We start from the raw sequence: 12,798 nt of genomic DNA, 5'->3' as shown, positions 1-12,798 counted from the left end.
AGGGACAAGGGGGCTAGGACACAGGCCCACAGCCGTCCAGCTGGGTGGCTTCGATACCAATTGATAAGGATCTCCTAACAACCAAGGCCCAACCGGACTCCCACCGTGTGGGCCGGCTGTAACCAAGGCCCAATCAGGCCCGGGCCCGTGGCCCTACCTTCATGAAAACCTTGGCTACTAGGGAAAGGCCCTCCTTTCCCCTTATAAACAGGACTCCACTCCCACATCTGGGCGATGTGGGACAAGTGCCTAACACTTTTCCAGGATCTTGATAGAGTATGTACTATATGGGGTTTCAGTAAATGAAATATTGGGTCTAAAGATTTGAATTCTTCAGCTGTTGATCCATAGAACACACTGACCTTCATATTTATAGCCACAGGAACTATTTCATCCCTCATTTCTGGAAAAAAAAGAAAAGGAATTGAGGCAAAAACTGGGTCAATGTCGCAGAGTATTCTCTGGCTAGTTTTTTTATATTCAAGTTTCTCTGTCTTTTCAATGGCTTGTGGAGGGTTCTGGACTTGGATGTTTCTGCTCTCATCCCTGTCAAGGCCAAGAAAGGAATTGTGATCTTCTTGTAAGGTAAAAAATACTCCAAATACGAGTCTGATGATTCATAGCCAACACCCAATTGGAAGCCACATCAACATGGCTAGCATGGCAACAGGGATTGGACTGAAATCCAACCTCCCATCATGGAAGATCAAGAAACACCCACAACCATTGACAATGGTTGTGGGTATTTCTCTCTTGCAAGGATCTTCCACTTTCTCTTGTCCGCCGTTGTCAGCAAGAACACTTCCTGTTGGGGGACCGACGAAACAGGCATTATTACTAAAAATGGACTATAACTTTAGTTTTTATCATTTTCCTAATATAAGTGAATTACTATTTTTCTTAGAAATTTTTTGCTTTAATTCAGATTTGCCCTTTAAACTTAATCTAAATATGCTGTTAAGACTCTTTATTTGGTTAACTTTCGATAATTACAGTCGTAAGAATTTTCTCTTATTCAATTCTTGGCAGATTGAAACTAATAGGTTTCGTTATCGTTTTCGAGTTTCCCCTTTATTTAACCACGCATTGATGGAGCAAGTAGACTGCAAATTTTTATAAATGAGATTGCTTAGTGTTCTTCAATGAGTCAAATTTATTATATACAACAAAGAAATAACATATATTAAAGTTAGTGAGGATGCAGCCTCCTTCTTTCCTAGCTGTTCCAAGGCCTTTTCTTTTTATGACTTGATCCCCAAGTCCAAGCAACCAATTTCCACCACTATTCTGTTCACTTTCCACTTCAAGCAGCCATGGCCCATATGAAAATAAGTCAACAAGAAAAAGAAAAAGAAAAAGAAACACTTTTTTTGACCCAATAATATAATATGACTGTCTATCAAATTGCACTAGCAGAGCCTTGCTTGCCAAGCCAGGAACTGCTTATAAATTACTCACTCTTCATTTGCAAACACAGTAATTGAAATACAATCTTAATTAAAGTTTTTTCATTAGTCTGATTCTGCCATGGCAACCCCTGGATATGATCTGACAGAAGCATATGTGTTGAGAAAGCTTCATAAGGAGAAGATGAAAATGATGGATCAAGAAGAAGGGAGTAAGAAGATTGATGGGGTTAAGCTTCAAGCCAAACCCAAAACTGGTTGTTTCCCTTGGTTGATTAAGAAGATCCAGCCAACCTCTGATTCTGCAGCAGATTTTGCTGGAAAAGAAGAAGTGGATAGATTAGATCAAAGGATTTGATTGAATCAATTAGTGCGTTTAATTTGCTTGTAATTCAATTGTAATGTTAGCTTTGAATGTATTTATGTACTTGGGTCCACTTTATCGACAAAATATACTTGAATCTAGCTTGTAAGTTGTTGATTAGTTTAAATAAATAAAATCATTACATCATTAATTATTAATGTGTTATGCATAACCCATAAGTACATTTTTTTTATTTTCTGTAATTATTTAAATATTTATATTTATTTAATTCCACTTTTGCAACGTCTCTCATCACTGCATCGTCTCTCTAATCACTGCATCGTCTCTCTCTATACATTCTCGAATTGGGACTGGCTAACATAGGAGCTGCAAGACTGATTAAGGAGAACTAATTTTTGAGTCGAGACTAATGTTAGTGTTCATTAGGCTCTTCTTGGTTCCAGTAATCCTGCAAATTCGCAAAGTGAATAAAAGGTAATGTTTCAAGTGCATAAGTGTTCGTAAGCTATATACGTTATTTATGTTATTGTTTTAAAGCAGTAATATTGGTTACTAATTATTGTTATGAAATGGTAACATTAATCGACCAATGTTACTATTTTGAAACGGCCATATTCGATGGCCGTTTTGAATTGTACATGGTTGCTGGGCATTGTGTGCTTCAATGAGGGGAGTCCAACCATGGTGATGGTGGTGTAGCGAACCGCTGTCGGAATCAACCGAATCTAAAGCTTTTTTCAAACAGTAACATTACCCGAACAATGTTACCATTTTAAAACAATCACATCCGGTGGTTGTTTTCGATCATATATGGTTGGACATTGTGTGTTTCAATGAGGGGAGTCCAATAATGATTGTTGTGTGACAAACCACAGCTCCCATGCTTAAAAGGGTCAGCATCAAAACCGACCCAACTCTACCAAAAATGCCTATTGAATTAGTCAGACATGCGGGCCGGGCTGGTTCAGTAACACTGAACCTACTGACATGTATCAATTTTCTTGGTGGCTGTAGATTCACACGCCTAATTTAGCCAAAATCTTACACTTTCAATGAACTAATTTAATCTCAGAACTAAAAGCAAACTACTTGTCTTTCCTAGAAGAAGAGTTAGAGACTTTGGGGGTGGCCCCCTCAAATTGCAAGAAATGCGAGATTTCCACACCCAACCATGGAAATGAGGTCAATGAATGCTCCACCAAGCCCTACGAAATTCCATTTGCTTTTATGGAGCTCTTGACACGTACTTGATGACGCAACCCACTCTGGAAGGATATAAACATGAAAAGAAAGAAAGTAACGTATTGCATAGTAACTCTCTCCAAGTTTGTTTGTTTTCTTCTTTCAACGGCTAACATGTGTTTAAACTCGGATCATCAAATTCGTGCGCACACAAATTTTTCATTCAAACTTACTCTTTATACAACTGATATGAGTCTAAATTTGGATCATTAACTTGTTAAGTCCGTTGTATAGAAGTTTCTCAATTAATGATAGGATATGTTAGATCAAAATCCAACGCGTAACCACAAATATAATGCTCCCAAATGAGCAACCACAATAGTGTTTTTTTTATGAGGCATGGATAATTTATGGAATTTGTGTTTTGTTGATGAGGTTGTATTGGAGGATGTGTTTTATTGATGTGGTTGAATAAACAAAATATATTTGTATAATGGAGTAAGTTTGTTGAATTGATTTTTGTGTAATAGAGATAGGGTTCGATATTGATTTTTGTATAAAAATATGAGTGTGTTAGTGACGAGACCCACATGTAGAGTAAACATGGGGGCATGGGTTTTGTCATTCCCCATGCTAGTGCAAGCAAATTTGAGCTAATTGGGCCATCAAAAGTACTCTATGGGCTAGTAAAAGTGCACCACTAGAAGTGCTCTACACCACTTGCAATGGTGTTAATCTAATGGGGAATGAATACAAAAATATGCACAACAATACAATTTTGTTGTCCTAATTTTATTGGGAACAACATGAGGGAAGGGACAATTGGTGACCTCCTTATTGGCTCCAACTGATGGGATTCACTTGTATTACACATATAATTACACCAAAAATAAATATCGGATCCCACCTTTATTAAATTAAAAATTATATCATTGTGATTGCTCTAAGACAGTGGTTATCTAAAGGCAAGTCAGTACCTTGAATCCCACTAAAGCGTGCTCTCCAAGATAGTTGAATAATGAAAAGCAACTACGCACAATATTCTTCTTTCCCACCCGATTTGTTTCCTGCAGCCTATAAATCAACTCACACGGCCCTCATAACTCGTACCTTCTTCATCTTCCCATATCGACAAAATACGGCCTTATTTCGAAGTTTTTGTCGACTCAAGCTCTATCAAACACAAGTATGCTAGGTGTTAGCGCTGCAGGATCTGGTCTCGCGGAGGCCTACGTGATGCGAAACCTCCACAAGGAGAAGATGAAGAGAATGGCGGCTGACGACAAGGAAGGACAAGAACAAGCTTCCAAGGAAATTGTTGCCGTTGACAAGAGGGACTCTGTTAAATGTTCGTTCTTGGGATCTAAGAACAAGATCCATTCAGCGGACTCTGCAACAAAGGCAAGCTGAGAGAATATGTACGGTTTTGGTGGTGTCGGTTACTGCCATCGTTTTTCAGTTATATATATGTGTGTGTGGGTGTGTGTGGGTGTAATTAATTCGGGGGCTTTCCTTCCTAAGAATTATAGCTATATTGTAATATGTCGATTGGAGATGGAGAAAGGTGGATTTTCCTCTCTTTCTTATATGTATTTCAATTTTTTTTTAATGAATTAATTATGAACTAATAATCTCATCTCATCTCATCTCATCTGTAGTCCTAAAACGTTATAAAAAAATTGAGTTTCATATAAAGAAATAATGCAGTAACATTGGGCTGTCAAGGGCAAAAACACTTATCATACCTTTGAGGATACATTACAATCAAAATTAGACGAACTTCAATTAATAGTTCACCTCAACTCATGGCCATTTTAGTCATTCTAACGGTAAACTGCATATTAACTCATCTAACGATAATTTTTTAAGTGACACGTTTGTTGGGAGTTTAATCCCTTCCGGTTCAATCTAGTATAAATAATAGAGATAATAACTAACCTCAATTCCAAATAAATAAAGAACAATCCAAATCACAAGCAATCAAACAACTGAAACAAGTAAGAACAAAGATAAAGAGGGCATATAGGTTTATTGTTGTTCACCCGATCGATATGATCTAACAGTCATCATCCACTTTTTTCCTAGGCTTCACTAGATCAAGAAACAAGAGTAAAAATATCAAGAACTCTCACCCAACAAGGACTGGCCGCACTCTCTCTCTCTCTCTCACTATTTTGCAGGAATAAAACAATGGCATGCATTATGAAATAACCCTAAAAACTTACTTATATATGTTTCTCAGGTTACAATTCTCCGATAGCTATCTGGACAGCATCTTACACTGTCCGGACAGCAGCACATTTGTCTTGAATTCTGCAGCAACCCTGTCCGGATAGCAAAGGTTTCTGTTCAGACAGCACATGGTCGATCGATCGACTGTAGCTGTTGATCATCGACGCAGCCTCCGTCAGCCCCCGCACTTCTCAGATCTTCACCTATCCAGACACCAGCTCCAGACTACTCCTACCTATGATTAGAGCAACTTCATGGGCCTTTCACTACTAATGGGTTTGCTGTTGTTTGGGCCAGACCAATCAAGTGCAAAACCTTGTTGTCGCTTTTGGGCCATTCTATTTCCATATACCAATTCTTTCATTGGCCTAGTTTGGTAAGGCATTTTAAAAATAGCAGATATACTAGTAGAAATGGTGGTAGCAGAAATGTTAGAGAATTTTAGTAGTAGAAATGCTGCTCGAATGTTGTGTGGTGTTTGGTTGATTTTTGCTGGTAACATTTTTACTGAGTAACATATATTAAATGATAAATATTTTATAATATCAATAAATTTATTTATTTATTAATTAATTTATAATAACACATGAAGTGAGGGTATAAATGGAATAAAAATAATAATGGGGATAATATTGACTTTTAACGGTGAAATGCTACTAAAATGCTTCATACAAGTAGCATGTCAAAAGTAGCATAAAATGCTGAGTAAAAATGTCTCGGATTACGTGTGAAAAAAACTCGTTTGGTAAGGTAGTAGCATTTATACTAGCAAGTAGTATAAATGCTACAAAAAATACTCCTCCAAACGGGGCCATTATAATATTATATAGGATTTGTTGGATAGAGTTTATATTTAGGAAAAATAAATTAGCTTATAAGCTATAAAAAATAAGCTAGCTATGTCTAGTGTTTAGTAATATTTTAAAAGTTGACGCTAGTTTATACTAGATAATTTTACTATAAGCTAGCATATTTTCAAAACAAGTCCGTTGGTGGAACTTACATTTTTTTTAGCTTATTTATGAAGTGTGAAGTTTGATATATATTAATAATATAATGTAAATTATAACAAAATAATAATTTAGTTGAGTAGTTAAGGGTTTGATATGTATTTTGTGATACCCAAGTTCAAATCTTAGATATATAAAAATTTTAACGCTAAATTAAACATGTTGGGTTGGACGGGTTGTACAAGCGAACGGCAAGTTGATAAAGATCAAATACGTAAAAGGGTCAACATCAAAACCAATCGGACTCTACTAAAAAATGTGAATTGAACCGGTTCGACTTGTGAGGAGGTTATGATAACACTGAACTGTTGACATATATCAAATTAATTTTTTGGTATATCATAAATCCCAACCCACTCAAAATCAACAAATATTATTCGTTTTGGAAGATTGGTGTTGTCCAAATGATAATAGTGAGATTTATAAGTGGGATTATAAGTCTAAAATGGTGGGTTTGATTCACACGCCTAATTTAGCCAATCAGAGTCTTTCATTGACCTACTTTAACGGGTAAGAGGGGGCTGCTCCCATGCTGTAATTTCATTACAGTTTATAGTGATTTTTTTTTATTTTTAAAAAAATTATATTTATATTTTGATCGTTTATACGAATCCAACGATATATCATTTGTTCAAAACAAAAATCAAATCCAACATAAAAATAACATAACAATTCTAAACCGATGTAAACTCAAAACATTTGATGTTTCGATCGAGATGAATTTGAGTTTTGTTTCAAACAAAAAATATATCGTTGAATTCGTTAAACCGAATACTACACATGTATAATTTTTAAAAAATAAATAAAATTTTTTTGTTACCTCAAATGTGTTACAGCGGGGCTGCTGTAGTTTTTACTACAGCAGCCCCAAGCACCCTACTTTAACCTTAGAAAGTTTGAAGTCGGCAAATTTAGAACTAAAAATCAAACCCTACTTGTCCTTCCTAGAAGAGGCGTTGGCACTAAATGTGGACTATGGGGGCTCCCAAATCCAGAACAGCCCCTCGAATTGCAAGAAATTCGACATTTCCACGCCAACCACGACAATGAGGTCAATTCAATTAATGGTCCACACAAATTCCACACATTTGTTGACGTTTCTCCACCAATAGGAAAAAAAAAAAAAGGTGTATTTTATATATTTTTTTATCAGAATATTTTATATAGTTCTTTACTTCTTTACACATACTTGATGACGCAACTCACCCGTGGAAGGATAAAGAAATAAAAAAAATAAAAATAAAAATAAAAGAAAGAAAGAAAGAAAACTTATAAAAATATTAGATATCCCAATAAAAAACATCACATCATCCCAGTAGTGGATTTTATCTCTGATTGATATAAGTATAAGGTCCATAAAACCTTATAATTGAACCAGAGAATGACACATCTATTACTGAGATAACTGATATACTTTTTATTGGTATCCCTTTCACTTTTCGAAAACTTATGCATAACGATTCTCTCTATAGAAGACAAAGTCAAGTTGGTAGCCTATATCCCACAATATCTTGCTACCCAAGATAATTGAAAGGCAACTACCCAGCAAGATCATATTATTCTTTCCCACTGATCTGTTTCCTGCTCGTCTATAAATTTGAACTCATGCCTTCTTCATTTCCCCATATCCAAGTATTGAAAACATACAGCAGCCTCATCTTTGTCAACACGAGATCGATCTATCAACACACAAGTATGATTGGTATTAGCGGTACAGTGGCGGAGGCCTACGTGATGAGAAAGCTTCACAAGGAAAAGATGAAGAAAATGGCGGCTGAGAAGGAAAGAGAAGAATCGAAGGAAATTGTTAATGGTGGTGAAGAGAAGGATTCTGTTAAGCGTTCGTTCTGGGGATCTAAGAAGAAGGTCCATTCACTGGACTCTGCTACAAAGCCAAACTGAACAGGTGGTGGCGGTAGCGACCATCGTTTTTCAATTATATATGCGTGTAAATAAGCCAATTGGAGATGGAGAAAGGGTAGATCTTCGCTCTTTCTTATCTGCAATTCATTTTGTTAATGAATTAATTATAGATGGAAAATATGAGCATTTAATTAATTTTCGTAACGTGAGATTCAAGCATTTATTAGATTGTTCTTCTTTTCTTGTTTCGACATTGATGAACCTCGGCCAGTTGCTTTGAGTCGACTCATTTGCAGAAACACCGTGTCAAAAGCAACCGAAAGCCCCATTTATTGTCTCTGGGCTTGAGAAAGAGACTTTGGGCTTTGTTAGCCCATCGATCACTGGGCCAAGTGATAGGCCTTATGGGTCGATATACGGGTGTCAGGAATCATTTGAGTTTGTCTTTCTTGCGCTCTACGATGCACAAGTTTCCCGTAGTGGACGGGGTCGGGAATGCGATCCTTACTCACGTTATATATGGAGAGGTTGTTCTCACGAATTAAACCTTATGACCTTCAGCACTGGGTCACAAGTTTGCATTTTCTATTACAACCTTCGCAAACTAGTTCACTAGTTATGGTGCTGCTTTACAGTAACCTATTAATTCCCTGATAATTCTTCGTAGTTTTTGTGGATTTGAAAGACCAAAATGTGCTGCAGCTACTGCTTTCCTTGAGACTTGATTTTCTATCATCAATTTGGCTGTGATGCACAGAGTGTTTTCCAAATTGACCTTTACACTGAAAACCAATTTTCCAGATTCTGAACTTTCTTCAGACTTCAACAAATAATCTGATCATCTCATCTCTAGTCCTAAAAAGATTATCATACTGAACTTTTATGATTCGCCAGCCATTCCAAAATTTAAGCTAAATATAAAGAACGAATGCAGTAACATTTGCATGTCAAGGGCAAGAAATATACTTATTATACCTTTGAGCAAGTAAACTTACAAACCAAACCTTTTTCTGATTCCCACTCTCCTTCATTGATGGTGTGCCAAAGACCACCCCCCCCCCCCCCCCCCCCCCCCCCCCCTCCCCCCATCATGTACACTTCAAAAGCCAAAATGCAAATGCAATCCTTTCATAATTTCTCAAGGAAGTGAAGAACTTCAACGCGATTATTATAGACAACAGAAGCTTCAAGATATCCGAGCTTCATGTTATCGAGCGACTAGAAATCAGGATGAACTGAAAAAAGCAGGATCTTCTCTACTGCAGTCAATCTAACAATATCATTGGCAACAATGGAAGACATGTCAGCAATTCGCATTCACTTGAAGTTACATGATTGAGCACAAACACCGGCTCTGAGGGGAAGAATCATCCAGGAGTTTTTCTGCCAAGTATTCATCAAGTATTAGTTCGTTTGGACAGGAATTGCATTGAACTTACTGTCTTAAAGACATTCGTATTTGCAGAGTGCAGACTGATTTTGTTTCATGAACATTGAATAGTCAATTCAAACTATCTTTCTTTCCCTTGCTGTGCTATACATGCAAAGAAAAAACAATGGCACGACACAAAAATAAAGATGCAAGCATTCAGATGCTGAGACTACAGCAAAGGGCCAGGTACATGTTTTCAGGAATCGAAACACACGTTTTCACTTGTTTTAGGAACATAAAAGGGCAAATGAAAGAACTATTTTCAACATATGAACTATTAACTATAAATATGAATTTTTTTGTTACAAAAAAAATACTGTATCTTCTAGTTTAACAAATAACTAAATATTTTTTTAAAAAAAAACTATGAACTCAATATGCACTGTATGCTTTGTCCATTGAAATATTAAATATGAACTATTATGCGGATTACCACTGTTTTTCTCAAACACTGGAGGACGTAGAACAACATGCATCGTAATGACACCTCCTGGAAATTCACCAACTGGGAGTGTAGACTCTGCAAGTGTCTTGTTGTTTTCAAGTATCTTTCCCGCATTTATAAGCTTCACATCATGTAATGTCTTTGGACCATTTGCTTTCTCTGCCAAGTAGAGACAGCAATACATTAGAAACTAAATCATTTATGCAAATTAAGAGATGGTTTACATAGCTATACTATATTTCATAACTCAAAATATGGTGAATGATGGTTGTTTGCTAAGCCAATTTGTTGATGTATCATTAGAAGGACAAAAACGGAAAAAGGAGCTTCCAGTCTAGCCGGAGCAGCACAAAGATGTAGAGCAAGTGCCCCAACATACTATAAATGAGACAGCAGAACTAGGGTGCTAATTTATTCATAGAGATAGCTTAATTATAAGCTCACACTTACAAAACTCCAAAACAGTTCTATCAATCAATGAATCAAAACTGGTCATGAATTGATGAGCCAAAATTCTACAGTGGGATTGCCTTGTCAATTAATCTCACAAGTTACTAGGCGTTACACCGAACTAAACAGATCGATCAAAAGCAACTGTCTATAACCAAATTTTCAAATTCATCTGGGTGCCAGTCCTTGCTCCATGAACTTCTAATGAAAACGGTTTCAGGGGAGCCTGAACAGAACATACCATCTAATCCTCTAAATCAGGTACAAAAGGACTACAATATCAAACCGAACTGCAGGGTACTTGGACAGAAACATCATAACAATGCATATACAAACCTGTCAAGAAACCAGTTAAAAAGCAATCATACACACAAACCTAAAGGAAACCATAAAATAGACATCTAAAACAAGATTAATTAAACAACTATTTGACAAAAATCTAAATTTCATGGGTCATCAGAATAAAAAGAGGGGAATGATAATATTTTTTTTCCATGAAAATGCAGGAATTGAGCTATCTATGTTGAAGAGACAAACGATTATATGTATACAACCTTTTGGCCATTGTACAAGAATCTTCTCTTTGAGCGATGCCACTGTAGTAGCTGGAGCATACTGGCTAGGCCCAATATCAGTACCATCGGCAAGCCTGAATTTCAGCTCAATCAAACCCTCTCCTGCCATTGATGTATCTCCCACCATTAACGCCTCTCAATTTCTTATAATGCTCGACCAGATTCAGCTTCCACAAAAACAAAAAGATTCAACAATCTTCTCCGCCTTCGAAAATATAACAAAAATATCAGAAACCCAGGTCAAATCTAGATAAGATTTACCATGAAAGCAATAGTATCTTCTGCTAGAAATGTCGATTGGAAACTAATAGGAGTTGTTGTTTCTTGACCAGAAATATCAAATATTACAGAGCATCGTACGCCAGATCCACTATCTTTGATCCTAATGGAACAGCTGTGAACGAAAGAAAGTATAAAGAAAGTGTTTTGGGTAATGAAGAAAGGGACAAGTTCTTGAATTGGCTGGATTCAGAAATTAGAATGAAAGAAAAAGGAAGAAACTGTTGAAAACTGGACTGAACAGGTGAAGGTTATTTTCGCCCGAATCTAACAAAAAATCTCTAGAAGCAGATGGCGTGAAGGGTGACAGTTTATCAAATTTTGCGAGCCATTTAACATCGTTATTTATGGAATTCCCCAAAATGTACATTACAATCCTTATATATTACTTTGCATTGTCACCTACATTAACCACCTTTCCAATCAATTGAGGAAAAAGAGAGTTTAAAAAAAAAAAGAAAAATTTTTTGTCAAAGAACAGTACCTTGGGTTTTTGGTATAACTTATTCTGTTATCAAGTAAGAAATTTTTTTCTACACAAACGTAATAATCCGAGTTTAAACTCTTATTAGGTATTCAAGGGTAAATTTATATGGTATGATTATAAAAAAATTGTTAAAAAAATGATTTATCAAAAAGAGTTGTATAAGATCTCTTGTATGTTCTTTTTTAATATATTATTATGTATGATTGTCGTCTCTTTTGTTTTTGAATACAAGGGGATGGGGATGGGGAGGCTCAAACTCGAGACTTCTATGTGATACCACACATACATGAGTTTCATGTGAATTACTCGTGGTTCTCTATGATTATCTTAATTGCTTGTAAAGTGATAATATTCTTTTCACAAAATACATTCATATTAAATAACAGGTGAAACATATATATATTAAAATTAAAATAAAGAAAGCATTTGATTCAATTTTGAGTTGTGGGATTGATTTTGTAATTATGTTACTATTATATTATCTTAGAATGAATGGTTGTATTTGTAAGTTTCATTACTTCAAGTTAAAAATGTCCAATCAATTTCTCCATTTGGTAAAAACCACCAGATGTTTATTTCAGTACTTGGTGTTTATTTTATTTAGAAAAAAAAGACAAAAAGAAAAACATATTAAGGTCAAAATTGAATTTTCATAATTAAGGTGGTGAAACCGTGAAACTGTGAAAGTGACTAATTCAAAGGTCAGAATTGGATAAAAAAAAAAGAAAAAAGAAAAAAAGAAGGAACGTTCTGAGAAGCTGATAAGGAAAGGAAATATACAAGGTAAATGACTGGGATAGGAGAAGACCAGGTAAGAAATGGAAACAAGGTTTGTTGGCATAACTAACCACACAAGTAGGTTGTTTCTTTTGCTTGGTCTGCAATTCCACCATAGCAAGAAAATGTGTTATTTTTGAAAGTCTTGAAGTGAGCATGATTGTTTTCAGAAAATGAGAGTAGATTATAGTATTCTAGTGGTTCAAGGCTGCAATTCCTCTTCATCAATATGATGTTTCCCTCTTAACCACGGGACGATAGTCCAGTTGGTTATCTCGCTGTCAAGCGTTCTGTATGTGTTGGCGCTTGAAATCCTCTCATGTATTTTTTCAATG

General features: G+C 35.9%; 2 protein-coding genes across 3 annotated transcripts; one reads left to right on the top strand and one right to left on the bottom strand.

Annotated features, from left to right (window-relative positions):
* The first annotated feature begins 1,469 nt into the window (after positions 1-1,469).
* On the top strand, positions 1,470-1,924 carry LOC120011378. The gene has a single exon (XM_038862483.1). The coding sequence runs from the start codon at positions 1,528-1,530 to the stop codon at positions 1,762-1,764; it is 237 nt and encodes a 78-aa protein (XP_038718411.1). The 5' UTR covers positions 1,470-1,527; the 3' UTR covers positions 1,765-1,924.
* Positions 1,925-9,100: 7,176 nt separating this feature from the next.
* Positions 9,101-11,507, bottom strand: LOC120010306 (membrane-anchored ubiquitin-fold protein 6-like). Of its 2 annotated transcripts, XM_038861073.1 has the most exons (4): positions 11,182-11,504; positions 10,900-11,087; positions 9,884-10,054; positions 9,104-9,401 (listed from the first exon to the last, which is right to left on the bottom strand). In XM_038861073.1, the coding sequence occupies exons 2-4, from the start codon at positions 11,045-11,047 to the stop codon at positions 9,346-9,348; spliced, it is 375 nt and encodes a 124-aa protein (XP_038717001.1). In that variant the 5' UTR covers positions 11,048-11,087; positions 11,182-11,504; the 3' UTR covers positions 9,104-9,345. The 2 variants fall into 2 exon arrangements, with proteins under 2 accessions (XP_038717002.1, XP_038717001.1); XM_038861074.1 differs by having other exon boundaries at positions 9,101-9,401; positions 9,887-10,054; positions 10,900-11,507.
* Between the last annotated feature and the right edge of the window lie 1,291 nt (positions 11,508-12,798).

Source organism: Tripterygium wilfordii, chromosome 12 (genome assembly GCF_013401445.1).
Source record: "Tripterygium wilfordii isolate XIE 37 chromosome 12, ASM1340144v1, whole genome shotgun sequence".
NCBI classification, from domain to species: domain Eukaryota; kingdom Viridiplantae; phylum Streptophyta; class Magnoliopsida; order Celastrales; family Celastraceae; genus Tripterygium; species Tripterygium wilfordii.
This window is presented reverse-complemented; position numbering and strand designations above follow the sequence as displayed.

What these genes read in the sequence shown, in the direction of transcription:
- LOC120011378 (XM_038862483.1), top strand. Translation starts at nt 1,528, where the DNA reads ATGGCAACCCCTGGATATGATCTGACAGAAGCATATGTGTTGAGAAAG.
- LOC120010306 (XM_038861073.1), bottom strand. Translation starts at nt 11,047, where the DNA reads ATGGTGGGAGATACATCAATGGCAGGAGAGGGTTTGATTGAGCTGAAA. An exon ending in TCTTGTACAATGGCCAAAAG is followed by an intron (nt 10,055 to 10,899) that starts GTTGTATACATA and finishes TCTACTTGGCAG; the next exon opens with AGAAAGCAAATGGTCCAAAG. An exon ending in AGTGTTTGAGAAAAACAGTG is followed by an intron (nt 9,402 to 9,883) that starts GTAATCCGCATA and finishes AATACTTGGCAG; the next exon opens with AAAAACTCCTGGATGATTCT.